We start from the raw sequence: 13,846 nt of genomic DNA on the forward strand, positions 1-13,846 counted from the left end.
TATAATTTTTTTAAATACAGATTAACTGTAAATGGCTCTTGATATGATATGATTCTGGATGCTGTTTGATGTAGTGGAAACCATAGTACCATAAGTAATGTTTTTACCCTGTAAATTAGTTGTATTGTTTTACTGGTAACTATTTATCAGCATATTTACTTATAAAAATTAACTTGTTAGTGTGGTTCTAAGGAAAAGGGAAAAGATGTTAGCCATTTATCTTATAATTCTATATTTAATATATATGGTTTTCCTTTATTTTACAATGTCATGTCACAGTTGGCGTGACCCTTATCTCCCGATATTGTTCCAATGATGGATAGATTTTCTCCTCCTCAACCTTATTAAATTCCCAAAATCTTTGAGTTTTTTTTTTTTTTTTTTTTTTAATTTTTGTACTATTTTAGTTTTGCAATTGGTGAAAGTCTTTTATGCTCTAACTTCAGTTAGATGTAATTTACTTAAATATATACATGTAAGTACTGAAGAAAACATTGATGTGTGAATAAATAAATTAATATTTAAACATAAGTTTATATGACACCTGTTAAGAAGGATCTAAATTATTATTTTTTTGTTCATTTGAATTTGAACAGAAAAATTCAGCTTACCATGGCAGTAACCCTAGTTTGCTTGCATGATTTTTTATACCCTAGTAAAATGATTCATTTGCTGCCAATAAAAAAAACCAATCTGTAATTTTGTACAATACGTAAGTATTATAACACCATTTACAATATTTTTTTTCTATACTCTTCACATTTTTACTTTGTGTACATTGACAGAGTGCATTAAACAATGCTACTACGGCAAATTTTGCTAAAACTTTGTAATATTCAGGATATTACATCATTTGTGATGTAATGTCATGTAATGATATTATGATGATGATGATGATGTAATATTATGTAATTTATATCATTTTGTGATAGCTAACTATGACACTATGGAGTTATATAAATTTAAAAATTGTATAACCACTTAAAAATGGGTAAACATTAGTTATCACTGATCAACATTCTGTCTATTGATGTCTGTTTGTGGTGGTTTCTTTGTAATGTGTAATTATATATTATTTTTTATCATTTACTTTGAAAGATTTTATTTTTATCATTATATTTATTTATTCTCTTACTCATTTTCTGAAAATTTTTATTAGATGTAGTTCATCTGACTTACAGTATTTTATTGTTAATGACTTTTATGTGATAATAACTCACCTGGTTTTTCATTCCATGTTAACTGGTGAAGGAGAACTCCTCTATCACTTCCTTCTCTTCTTTCTCCTTGGAATGTAAAAAGTAATTTTTTTGGATTGTTTTAGGGTACCATCTTCAACTTGTTTTATTAGCAGCTAATTTACCAACAAATTTGTTTAAATATGCTATTGGTCACAAAAATATAATGTTAGGCTAATTTATCAATAAAAAGTATTGATATTGAAGTATATATGTAATTTATATACAACCAGAGTTACTAGATTTTCAAGATAAAATCAACTGAATAAGAAATTGGTAGTGATTTAAAAAAAAATATGAATGGTTAAGAAATAAACTGGTACTGATCAGTTGGATGGTTGAAATTTATATACAAATTGTATTAAAGATTTTAGGATACTATCTATTAAATTTCTTGCTAAGAAATTATAGATATCGATCAATTACAGGCAAATAGCTGGAAATACCAAGATGCATAAAATTCCTACACAAACTTAATTATTTGATTTTACTTCTTCAGTTAGGGGGGATATATTTTTGAAACCTGAAAAAGGTTTTTAAGTATCGGTTATAGAACAAATGCCAACATTCAATGATGGTCAACAAAAGGGAAATTCTTTGAACAGCTTGTGTAAACTGCATTAATTAAAATTACAGGTTACCGTCTGCTAACTTTGTTGCTAGTTAGCAGATGATCTTTTAGACATGAGTTTATTTTAATTTATGAAAGCGGTAAGGAATTTAAATGCACTAGTAAATATAATTACAAAGAAATAAATAAAAGAAATATAATGGTAAACTACTGCATAGTTGAAATTCATGAGCAACTTAGTTACTTGAGACTTGAATAAAGTAGTCTCTGCCATCTTCCTTGTACAGTTATGTGAAGGTGAAAAGATTAATTATACCGCTCAATTATGGTTAGAAAAACAGAAAGTTAATTGATAGTTACAATATATGTGTAACCTAGAAGGGTTTTCTAAAAACTGAATTATTGTAAAATAAATAAGTCCATGATAAAATTGCTGTCAAAAAGTAGGAAATATTACATTTAATAAATATTTAATCCTGAACTTCTTCTGATAACTCCAAGTACTTGTACATCTCTTATTCTTGATAGAAAGCTAGGAAATAGGTTTAGCTTAAACTAAGTTTTAACTTTAAATTAGGATTTTACCTTGTTTTTAGTTTTTCACAAAAACAGCTCCCAGTTATTTTCCTTTTTATTTATCTTTGTTTACCTTTAATTTATTTACCTTCCAAAGTTCTGAATTGGGTCCTGCTTTAGATTAGTACACTAGAGCCAGATTTTGTGTGAGATTATTAGAAACACAAGACAGTGTGTATGTAAAAATTTATAATTGTTAAAAGTATTTTATAGATAGCAGTTATAGTTTGACTGATTTATTGCATTTGATTATTATAATTGGAATTAACATTTTCCTATTAATTTTTCTTATAGTTGTAACTGAGCCTCCAAATGGTCTCAAATTGAATTTACGAAATACTTACTTTAAAATGAGACCTGAATTATTGGATAGCTGTTCTCATCCAAAATTTAAAACTATAATTTATGTATTAGCATTTTTTCATGCTATTGTTCAGGTAATGTTATTCATGATTAATTTATTAATTTAAAAATATAGTTTATACATTTAAAAATTGTTTCTTTTTTAACAGTTGTTTTCCCCTTTTTTATGCTTTAAAAATCTGTTTTATTTAAATCTTTTACAGCTTTTACATAAATTTTTATTATAGTTTTGAATAATTTAAAGCAGCATGTAATTCACTTTTTTGTGTTTTTCAAGCAATAGTAACCTGTTTTTTTTTTTGCGTTGTCTTAAGTTTGAGTATGTAGAAAGACAAAGTAGGTACAATACAAATTTCAAAACTTATTCAGCTAGGTCATAACAAGATGGGTAGTGTGAATATTTTATTTTATTAAGATACACTATCTAGAAATATCTTTCAATATACTGAATCAAATGACTTTCACTACTAGAAATAAATAAATTTATTTATTGATTTTTTTCGTTGTTATTGTTGCTTCTGTGTTTTATAAATTTTCTTAATTTAATTTAATTTAAGGAACAGAAGTACAAATAAGCTTCTTATGAGTTAGTCTCATAATAAAACCAATAATAACTACAACTTTATTCTATTAATCAGTTATAAATGTTATTGCTATTCTTACCTTAAGCACAGCCTTTAGAAAAAGATATGTCTGTATAAAGTAAACATAAATGTAAAGATATATTTACAAAAATTAACAGTAATTATTAATGAATTTTATTGAAATGAGACTACTGGTCTTTTATTTCTCATCATATTCTTAACAGCAAACTTACATCTGCAAAAACTGTAACTGTGCATGGTTCTTCATTTAATGAATTTTATTGAAATGAGACTACTGGTCTTTTATTTCTCATCATATTCTTAACAGCAAACTTACATCTGCAAAAACTGTAACTGTGCATGGTTCTTCATTTATTGAGCAGACTGAAATATAAGTCAACACACTTCATACGTTTATGTATATATCATACTATTTGAACGTTTCATTGCCATATAGTTAATGAAATATATTTATACAGACATTCACTACATATAAGATGGCTACAAAAGAACAAGTTCTTATATTATAAGAATGTTGTAATTTAAAATAATGATATATTCTACTGTATTTTTCATACAGTTATACTGAATTTCTCATGACTTAAGAGGATAAACTTCAGGAGTGCATTATAAGGTCAAAATAAACAAAAACGTGTCTTAAATGAATGTAGGTTCAAAAATGCTAAACATTCAAGTTTTAGTTTGCGGAAAATCTTTTCTGATTACTGCTCCAAAGGTGAAGTGATGCTATGCTATATAATACTTGGAATGGAGATAAATGAAGAAAAATTAGTGACTTGTATGTTATTTGATCCGAGAACATTTTTTTATTGGGCCCATAGAACTGTGTTTGATAGTTTCCAATATAAATGTTATAAATCATAAAAAAATTGAAATTAAAAATTCACTTTTTTACTATTTTTATTAATAAACCGAAGCACATCAGCTTCCTTGTGGGACATTGTAGTTATTGAAATAATGAAAGTTCTATGAATAATATCATAATAATGACAATGACATGGCAATAAAATTGTTTTCAGATTACAGTTATAATATTAATTTTCACTTTTTCCCTTAGGAACGACGTAAATATGGTAAAATTGGATGGAATATTGCCTACGATTTTGGTGAAATGGACTTTATTGTATGTACTCAAATAATTGAAACATATCTGAAAAGAGTTGTGATGAGTACAGACCAACGAATACCATGGGCTAGCCTCAAATACCTAATTGGAGAGGTCACTTTATTCTTTTATCTTATAACTTTTAAAATTTATTTTTTTTATTTCTGACATTATCTTATGTTTTGTAAATTAAATTTATTATCAAAACTGAAATTTAATTATTTATTTTTAAATTTAAATATAAAAACATCTCTTAATATTAAGAATTCTTTTACAATTTCTCTTTCCCTTCTAGTCACTCCAGATTGTAGACCAAATATTTACCAAAATATTGCCAAATATATACTTGTACTCATTGTGCCGCTATTTAAGTTTACTGAGTTCCTATATTTTTTGTTGTAATGAAGCCCTATATTTTTTATTGTATTTATTTATAATATTCTTGATAATGTGAAAATAGCAAATATAATAATTTCTTATATTTAATACTCTCTGAGTAGGATATATTATTAAATTTTATAATAAGTTTTCCTAAATTTATCTTATTCATAATATTTGTGAAAAGTAATATAGAATAATAAGTTTTATTAAGTATTCAAATTTTAACTTATTTACTTTAAAAGTTCTGAAAACAAAGTAATTAATTAGTTGCTATGTAGAGATGGATATTATATTGTTTTTTTGTAGGATTACCTTTGTAACTTTTTCAGGTTTTGTTCATATATAAAATTTTAATGTTTTATTTTGAAGTATAAAACATAATTAATAAAATTCAGCACAACTGAATTGTACAAACTATATGACTAATTATCCTTAAAAGTTTTTCATAGATCTTTGTTTTTTTATAAGACAATTCAGTTGAACAAATCGTACAAATTTTCACAAAGCTCTTCATGTGGAAGAAATGATATTGTAGAAACGATAATCAAAGATAATTAAGGATGATTGAAACTATCCGAAGAACTATAAAAAGTGACACTGTAACGATGGTTGATTTTATTTACTGTATATATTTTTTTTATATAATGAATTTCTTTTCAGGTTATGTATGGTGGACGGGTAATAGATGATTTTGATAGACGTATAGTAAAAACATATATGAATGAATATATGGGTGATTTCTTATTTGATTTCTTTCAACCATTCCATTTTTACAGAGATCCTACTGTTGATTATGTTATACCACCTGATGGAACCAGAGATGATTATATGGGTAAATAATTACATCAGAATTATAATTTAATGGTTATAATGCTATGATATTATTTAATGCATAGATATGTCTTAAGTAACATCCTTAATCTTTTCAGACACTGACATTTAGAGAATACAGTTTGCATTTCTGAAGAGAATGTTAAGAATATTATCAGTCTAAAATGTACATTAACCCATTAGGTATGAAGATCTAAACCGCTAAATATTTTGGGATGTAGAAACGTAGGTTACCCAGTTGGCATCTTGGCCACTATTTTGGCTTCTTGTTCAATTCCTGGATAGGAAATATAGACCCCCCAATAAAGAACCAGCTGGCTTACCAACTGCTAGAAGGTGGCTGCATGATACTGTATTTTGAGGATAAGAAAATGATAATGAGGATAAGGATAAGAGTAGTAAGAAGAAAAGGAAAAAAAGGTTTTTAAAAAGATGTAGAATTCAGTAGGTCAAATAGTACTATTTAACTTCTCTAAATATAGTAATTATATAATACTGTCAAAATTGCTGTAAGTACAGTTAACTTTTTAATGAAAGATATGGAATATGCTCATGTTAAGACATCAGTTTGACAAATTTGTTTTTAAACTATTCCACTGACTAGTGTTTGAATACAGTAAAAATATGAAATTTGAGTGGATGGTTTTATTGTGTACATAAAACCAGTTTACATCATGACTACAGTACCAGCAAACAAGATATTTACTTTTGCCAGTTTTTGAATAAACTAGTCTTTTAAGAAAATTATCTCAAAATAATGTTATAAAAATGTAAAATTTTATTTTATTTATGTTAACTGTTATCATGGATATGGGAAGTATTTATGGCCAAGAATTGTATTGGCCTCTTTAATTTTTGTTTATAATGTTTCCTATTTGCATTGTATTAATGTCCGTATTTTTAAGTTTTATGTATTTTATGTAGAGTTATGTATTTACTTTTTTTTTATTTCAATAAATTTTATTTAATTTCACAATAAGTAAGAAAGTAAATCATAAAAAAGTTCAAATTTCATAACAAATTGTGTATTGGGTGATGAAGATTTGTTCACTTTATTTGTTAGCAAGTTATTTTTTTGTTAAGTTATTTTTATTACTGACAATTCACTTTCAACATACTGCAAATACAATTGAAAAAAGCTGGGAGCTATTAACAAGAGTTTGAAAAAGTGAATTATTAAATGTTGCAGCCATTTTTTTTTCAAATAATGGAATATCAATCATAAAATTCTCTTCAAAAAATTTGGTAATGGCAAACTACATTAATGTATTACACGATGAGATGTTAAACAAAGCTAATGTTGGCTTGTTTCTTCATTTTTGAGAAAATAATGAATGATTTATCAGTGCCAATTATACAGAAGACCCTGGTTATATTTTAGCTTGTAGATGGTTGATTTAAGTTTCACTATGATGTCAGACAGTTAGCTTAAAGTGAGAACAATTATCTAGCAGTAAAATAGTGGAGATAAATTTTTTAAAAATGACCAAAAATCAATGTTTGCATTAAATATATAATTGATCATATAGTTGCCCTGGAACCTGTTATTCAAAACGTCTTCACCAACACCTGGTTGTTGTATTTTTCAATATGCAAAGGGCATATGACAAGGCATGGATGAGAGGAATCCTAAATACACTGCATGAATGGGGTATAAAAGGGAATCTCCTTGCATTTATCAGGGATTCCCTCACTAATCAGTCCTCTCGAGTTTGAGTTGGAATGACAGTATCCATACCCATAAATAATATAACAAACTGCATGCGGAAACCCATTATGTGCTCATTATTTGTAGTTGATTTTGCAATTTACATTGCTTGTAGAATTTTAGCTACTGCTGAGAGGCTGCTCCAAAACACAGTAACCTGTATTGTTGTGTAATACTACTGGATTCACTTTTCTCTGGAGAAAACAAAATTGATTTGCTTTTCTTCCTTGAAGGAATATATTGACTCTCAACTGTTTTTACATGGTGAACCAGTTGAACCATGTCTGCGAGTTAGATTTCTGGGATAGGAGGAGCACATTTGAAGGAGATAAAGACAAAGTATCAAAAAATGCTAAACATGCTGAGGGCTCCATCTAATAATCGGGGAGCTGATCATACATGCATGTTGCATTCTACTGAGCTTTGATCCTTTACTGTTTAGACTATGACTGCATGAGCCACTGCTCTAAAGATGCTCGATGCAGTCCATCATTCATTTGTCTGTCTTGCTACAGGTGCATTTTATTCAAGCCCAATGGTAAGTCTGCTAGTGAAAAGTGGTGAGCAATTTCTTTGGAATAAACTAAACCAAATAATCTACTCTAATGAAGCTCGCATTTAAGCATAACCAAATCATCCTTTGAATGAGGTGTTCTCTAACCCACACCTTAATTGATAACAGGAATAAACCAGATCTACTGCTCCACTAGGCATCAGAGGTCAGCGCCTATTCCTATCTCTAAATGTACAATTACCTCCAGTTCTTACTGTACTCAGTGTTATTACCCATCTTGATGGTCATTTCTGGTAAATTACTGCTTTAGTCTTTGTTGATAGCACAAAAAGTACACGAATCTGGTTATCTAACTAGAAAAACTTTATAATATTGTAAATAGCATGGATCTTGATGTTGTAGTTTATACAAACAGCTCTAAATATGATAACTCTGCTGGTTGTGCTTTTGTGATCAGCAATAGAACATAAATCTTTGGCATTCCCAGCATCATCAGTGTTTTCATTGCAGAGCTGTGTATTATTAATAAGGCCTTAAATATAATTAGCCCAACTTATCAACATGTATTTATCTATTCAGATACGATGAGTGTCCTGTAGGCGATTAGTGACATCTACTTTAAACACCCTATTGTCTATGATATACCATTATTTCTGAGATGACTGCAAAATACAAGTGTGAACTTCTACTAGAACCTCAGCCATATTGGAATCTCAGGCAATGAGCGCACTGATAGTACAGCTAAAGAAACTTGTTTACAGCCTCCTTTCGCTAATTGCATTGTTTCTGAAGGTCTCATCTGTTTTGTGAAGAAGGTGGTTTATGATGAGTGGCTAAGTGAATGGAATACTACCATCGACAATAAACTTTGTCTAATTAAGAGCACTGTATCACTATGGGCTGTTCATCCAGAAGTTGCCATTGACAGGATGATATTATTTGCTATTTGTGAATAGGTTGCACTCGCGGACTTCTCACGACTCGGAATAATGCACCTGTTTGTGTTTGCTGCGACTGTCATCTGACGGTACCCATATACTTTTGTAGGCTGTATCTGTTACTCAACAGTGCATCATAAATTTAAATTAGAGACTAACATCTGTAATATTTTAGCGAACAAGACGGCAATGTTATCCAATATCTTATAACTTAAGGCCACGCATCTGTATTCACTTATTTGATTATTCTTATAAAGTGTTTCACTCATACATGCTGTTTATGCGTGTTTTAATTGTTGATTTTAATTATTTTACATTGCTGTTATCTAAATTTTTAAGTTTGATGATATTTGGCTAAATTGGTTATTGTATTAATTTTGTGTCCAGGTGCTAATGACACTTCATTGTTCACCCAGAAAAAAAATAAGTATATAAAATGCCATTTGTGGCTGGAAGCCATTACAAGAGTTTGAAAAGAGGTGGTGAATGTGCTGTTGCAGCCAATTCTAAATAATGTAATATCAATGCTAAAACTCTTTCCGCAGTTATAATCGTATATTACTGTTTCTTTTTTCTGTTGAAGTTCAGCTTCAAAAAAATCCTTGGCTTGATGAAGAAAACACAAGATTTCTTATAAATTTCTATTTTCTAATGTATTCATTTGCAATTCAATAATACACTTAGATAAATGACTTTCCAACTTTCTAATACATTCAGTATAATGCTATTTGTCCAACTCTGCAAAATTGGTTGTCCCAACTTTGACCGTATCATTTGAAATGAATCTTTATCCAGCAAGCCATTTTCTTCAGGTTGGGAAGAGAAAGTAATCGCTGGGAGCCAAATAAATTTGGCATATGTAGAAGCACTTCAAAGCATAGGTCATAGTTTAGAAGCAACAACCCGAGATGTGTCATGCAGGTGCATTATTGTAGTTATTTTTGTCCATATATGGACTTCTAGTTTAAATAATACCCTTCAATTGGTTTAGTAGAGAAACGAAATACTTCCTACTGATGATCCTGTCTTTTTCCAGGTAGTCTATGAGCCCTACATCACAATGATGCCAAAAAAAAAACACAGCCATGACTTTTTCTCCAGATGGAATTGTTTCACTTTCTTTGAGACACTTTCACCTACTGTCACTCACTGTTTGCTGTCTGACACGAAATGGTGAATTCATGTATCAAAGAAACTCAGCACAATTGTGTTTAAATAAATCTAAACATCCTTGATAATTGTTCAGTCAAATGCATTTTTAGTAAACTGTTAACAGATGTGGCATCAATCAAGTGGCAAGGTTTTTCATATCCCAAACATCATGTAAAATCTAGTGAACATGGTCTAATGAAATTTTTACAAAGTCAGCAACCTTGTATACCTTAAGTTCGCAATCTTAATATGGCACTGAGTGGATCTTTCTGTTGATTTCACTGGTCTTAGCGGTCTTTGGGTGTCCTGAGTGTTCATCATCTTGCACGGATGTACAACCATGTTTAAATTTAGTAGTCCATTGTTTTACCATTGAAAACAACGGGGAAGAATCCTTTGAAGTGGAATCTAACACTTTTTGTATGTCCATCAGGGATGTTGGGATCAAACCTTTTAAAAGAGAGCACTTAATAACAGTTCAAAGTTCAATTTTATTCATTTTTAAGAAATTGTCAGAACTTGCTTACTTTACTTGATCGCCACAAACCAGTTACAAAACATATGCTGATTCTTCACCTCATACCATCTAAAGAATCATACTTTATAAATATCATAGTAATTTAGTTATACTTTACACCACAACTTTTTGAGCCCCCGAAAAGGTTGAGTTTCTAGATAGCAATAATATACAAGCAAAGATGCTCATAAGGCTTATCCTTTCTAAAAACTATATTAAAAAAATGTTTTAATTTTTTTGCTTATTTGTCTTTCAAGTTGAATATAATATTAAATTTTAGGAATATCAATGTCATATAATATCAATATTATATGTTGTTATTAAAACAAACTATTATTATAACTGTATTGTAATTTGTCTTCAGCTGCCATTAACCAGTTACCTTTAATAAATGTTCCTGGTGTTTTTGGATTACATTCAAATGCTGAGATTGGTTACTATACTGAAGCAACTAAAGAAATTTGGGAGCATTTAATTACTCTTCAACCACAACAAGGTTTATAGTTTATATTAATATTATTTATACTATGGAAAGTGTACTTTTTGTGACTTTTTAAAATTAATTTTCATGTTTTATCGAAATTAAATAATTACACTGGTCTACAAATTGGAAAAAACTTTTCATAAAAACCCCAATAAGTGAAGTTCATTATTCTTTATGCACTGAATCTGAAAATGAAGTAAGTTTTTCATCATAAAACACATTTTTGTTATACAGCCTTCAGAAATTCCTAAATAATGTGAAAATTAACAAGTTTGTAGGTATAATAAACTTTGCAATGAGTTATATATATTTTCAATACTCATATTTCATTTTGCTTATTAAATAAAAAACCATGTGGAATATAACTACAAGAAAGTGTACCTAAAACTTTTGATAACTGGAGTCTGTGAACTAATAGATTACTTCTTCTTCTTGTGCATGGTTGAGAGTCCTCTTTGTAGAAACCAACTGTATTCACTCATCATCAGTTCATCCCATTTACCTTCGTAATGATGCTCCAAATTTGGTGTAAAAACATCAAGATGAGAATGCAAAAAAGGCATTTTTAATGGCATTCAGCAGCCTAAATTTTTATAGTACAACAAAAGATTTTGTACTAAAAGATCAATGTCTTCTGCTTTGTTATTTCCAAGAAAACCATGGACTACATCCTTAAATGACTTCCAGCTGCTAGCTTTATGTAATTCAACTTTGTCATAATTTTCATCATTGAGTAATTTTTTAACTTAGATCCAACGAATATTCCTTTTTTTAATTTGGCTTCAATTAATATAGGAAACTTAACTAAATATTTTAATCCTTTTCCTTCTTTATTAAGTACTTTTATTCTCAATCAACCCCAGTTTTATTCGTAAAGGTGGCAAAATAACATGCTGAGGGTTGATTTTATTTTTTTCTCCAGGAATGAGAGTAAAAAGAGAAAATGTCTCTTTTTGGCCATTCTTTAACCATATTATGTTCATTTGTTGTTTAATTGTCCCATAAACATAATAAAAGACTATATTTTGTTACGCCATCTTGCAGACCGAGAAGAGAACCAATAACTTTTGAGGTCGCCACACATACACCATAGGTGAACATTGTAATTCATTGCTTTCAAAATTAATGACATTCTTTCATATGTAACTTTCATTTCAACAGAATATGCTACTGGTATAGAAGGTCCTGTATGAATTATGCTTGTTTTTGAAGAATTGAGAATAAGCCCTTATTATCAACATTATATGCAATACCCAGATCTGGGTATTGCATATAATGTTCAGTTGACAACTGATCAACTGTCAATCCTATTGACAGATTTCTACTTGGTTTTTTTCTGTTTGTGCTAAACAAAAAGGTACCTATGGCCTGCCACAAAATAGTGATGGTATTTTTTGGTAATTCTTACCTAGCATTATGTTTCTAATTACTCTTATTACTTAGGCTGAATTGATTTAATTTAAAAGATAGTTAATAATTGGAAAGTTTATACAACTTTCAGATAAAATAATTTAAATTATTATTAACATATATATTTTTTTTTTATTCCTATTAAACAAGGATAAATCAAATAAACGTTATAGTCCTGTATATTCTACTTTTAAAAATAATAAAAATATCAAATTAAAACATAACGTAAATTAAAAAAAAATAACATGTCTGAAAAAATTTACTAATTCTGAAAAAGTTTCAGTATGTAATACAGAACAAAAGGCATTGCCTACTGAGTTTGTGATTCATATTAAAGATTTTTAGGTATTTCTCTACAAGAACTTGAATCTCAGTTCAATGTCATTCATTCAGTTATGGTTTAAAACTTAAATACTTAAATGGTATGCCATTTGAAATATTTTTTTAATGAAATTGTAATTCTTTATTATCTGACAATAAGTTTTCATCACAAATTCAGACAGTTGCTGTTTCTTGAATTAAGGATAACTTTTGCCTCTTAAATGACTTATCACATTGCTGAATTTACATTGGATAAGGCTTTTGAAATTTTTAGCTTTTAGCTCTCTCTTGTAATTCATTTTTACATATTTTTTTCAATTTTATTTTATCTTAGACTGTCCAAAATGGTTATTGTTAATTTTCATCAAATGTACTACATTTTCCTTAACTTTTCTTTTAATTTCAGTAATAGTAGGATAACCAATCATTTCTTGGATGGGTTTCTGTTAAATAATGTTTTCTTAACATAACAAACAAGCTATGTTGAAGCTATTTATAAATAAATTAACCAAGTTTTCAAATCGATTTAATATTTTGAAATATCTTGTCTTACCAGTCTACCTTTTTCTTCAACCTCATATTTAATTCTGTTAAATTTCGTAAATGCAGCTCTCAAAATTCTGTTTACTAACATTTACTGAAAAATTAATAAAACATGATCTGAAAACTTATTTTTTTCAAGTGATACTAGTTTAACATTTTCTTTTTCAATGTTTTAATAAGTTTTGTGTAAACAAGAACTCAAATACAATCCTGAACATTTTGAACTTTAGTGAAAACAATAATTAGGAAAAATATGTATTAAAAGTTTCAAAACTAATTAAATAATATTTTAATGTATGCTTTTGTATCAATATTTTTTCTTACACTTTAAATTGGTTTGAAAATTATTAACGTGTAATAAATAGATCTTGACATTTTATAAAGATGAAATTATGAATTAAAATCAACATTTTATGAACTTAATTTTTAAACATTACAAACCAAAAATCATAATATGACTTTTTAAATTGTGATAATATTTAAAAAAAAAAAAAACAGATTTTAAAATATGTATAATTTTTAAATACTTTTGGATGGTGATTGCCAAATACAGACAGGGACACAGTAATGTTGAACTAGTGAACAAGGT

General features: G+C 28.4%; 1 protein-coding gene across 1 annotated transcript in view; it reads left to right on the plus strand.

Moving 5' to 3' along the window:
• Positions 1 to 13,846, plus strand: part of Dhc98D (Dynein heavy chain at 89D) — a 392,049-nt gene that overhangs the window by 350,616 nt on the left and 27,587 nt on the right. Inside the window, exons 73-76 of the mRNA XM_075354119.1 lie at positions 2,680 to 2,822; positions 4,411 to 4,572; positions 5,500 to 5,671; positions 10,864 to 10,995. Of these exons, the coding sequence (XP_075210234.1) occupies positions 2,680 to 2,822; positions 4,411 to 4,572; positions 5,500 to 5,671; positions 10,864 to 10,995 (609 nt within the window). The remainder of the gene's footprint in view (positions 1 to 2,679; positions 2,823 to 4,410; positions 4,573 to 5,499; positions 5,672 to 10,863; positions 10,996 to 13,846) is intronic.

The sequence above is a fragment of the Lycorma delicatula genome, chromosome 1, assembly GCF_047948215.1.
Source record: "Lycorma delicatula isolate Av1 chromosome 1, ASM4794821v1, whole genome shotgun sequence".
In the NCBI taxonomy this organism is placed as follows: domain Eukaryota; kingdom Metazoa; phylum Arthropoda; class Insecta; order Hemiptera; family Fulgoridae; genus Lycorma; species Lycorma delicatula.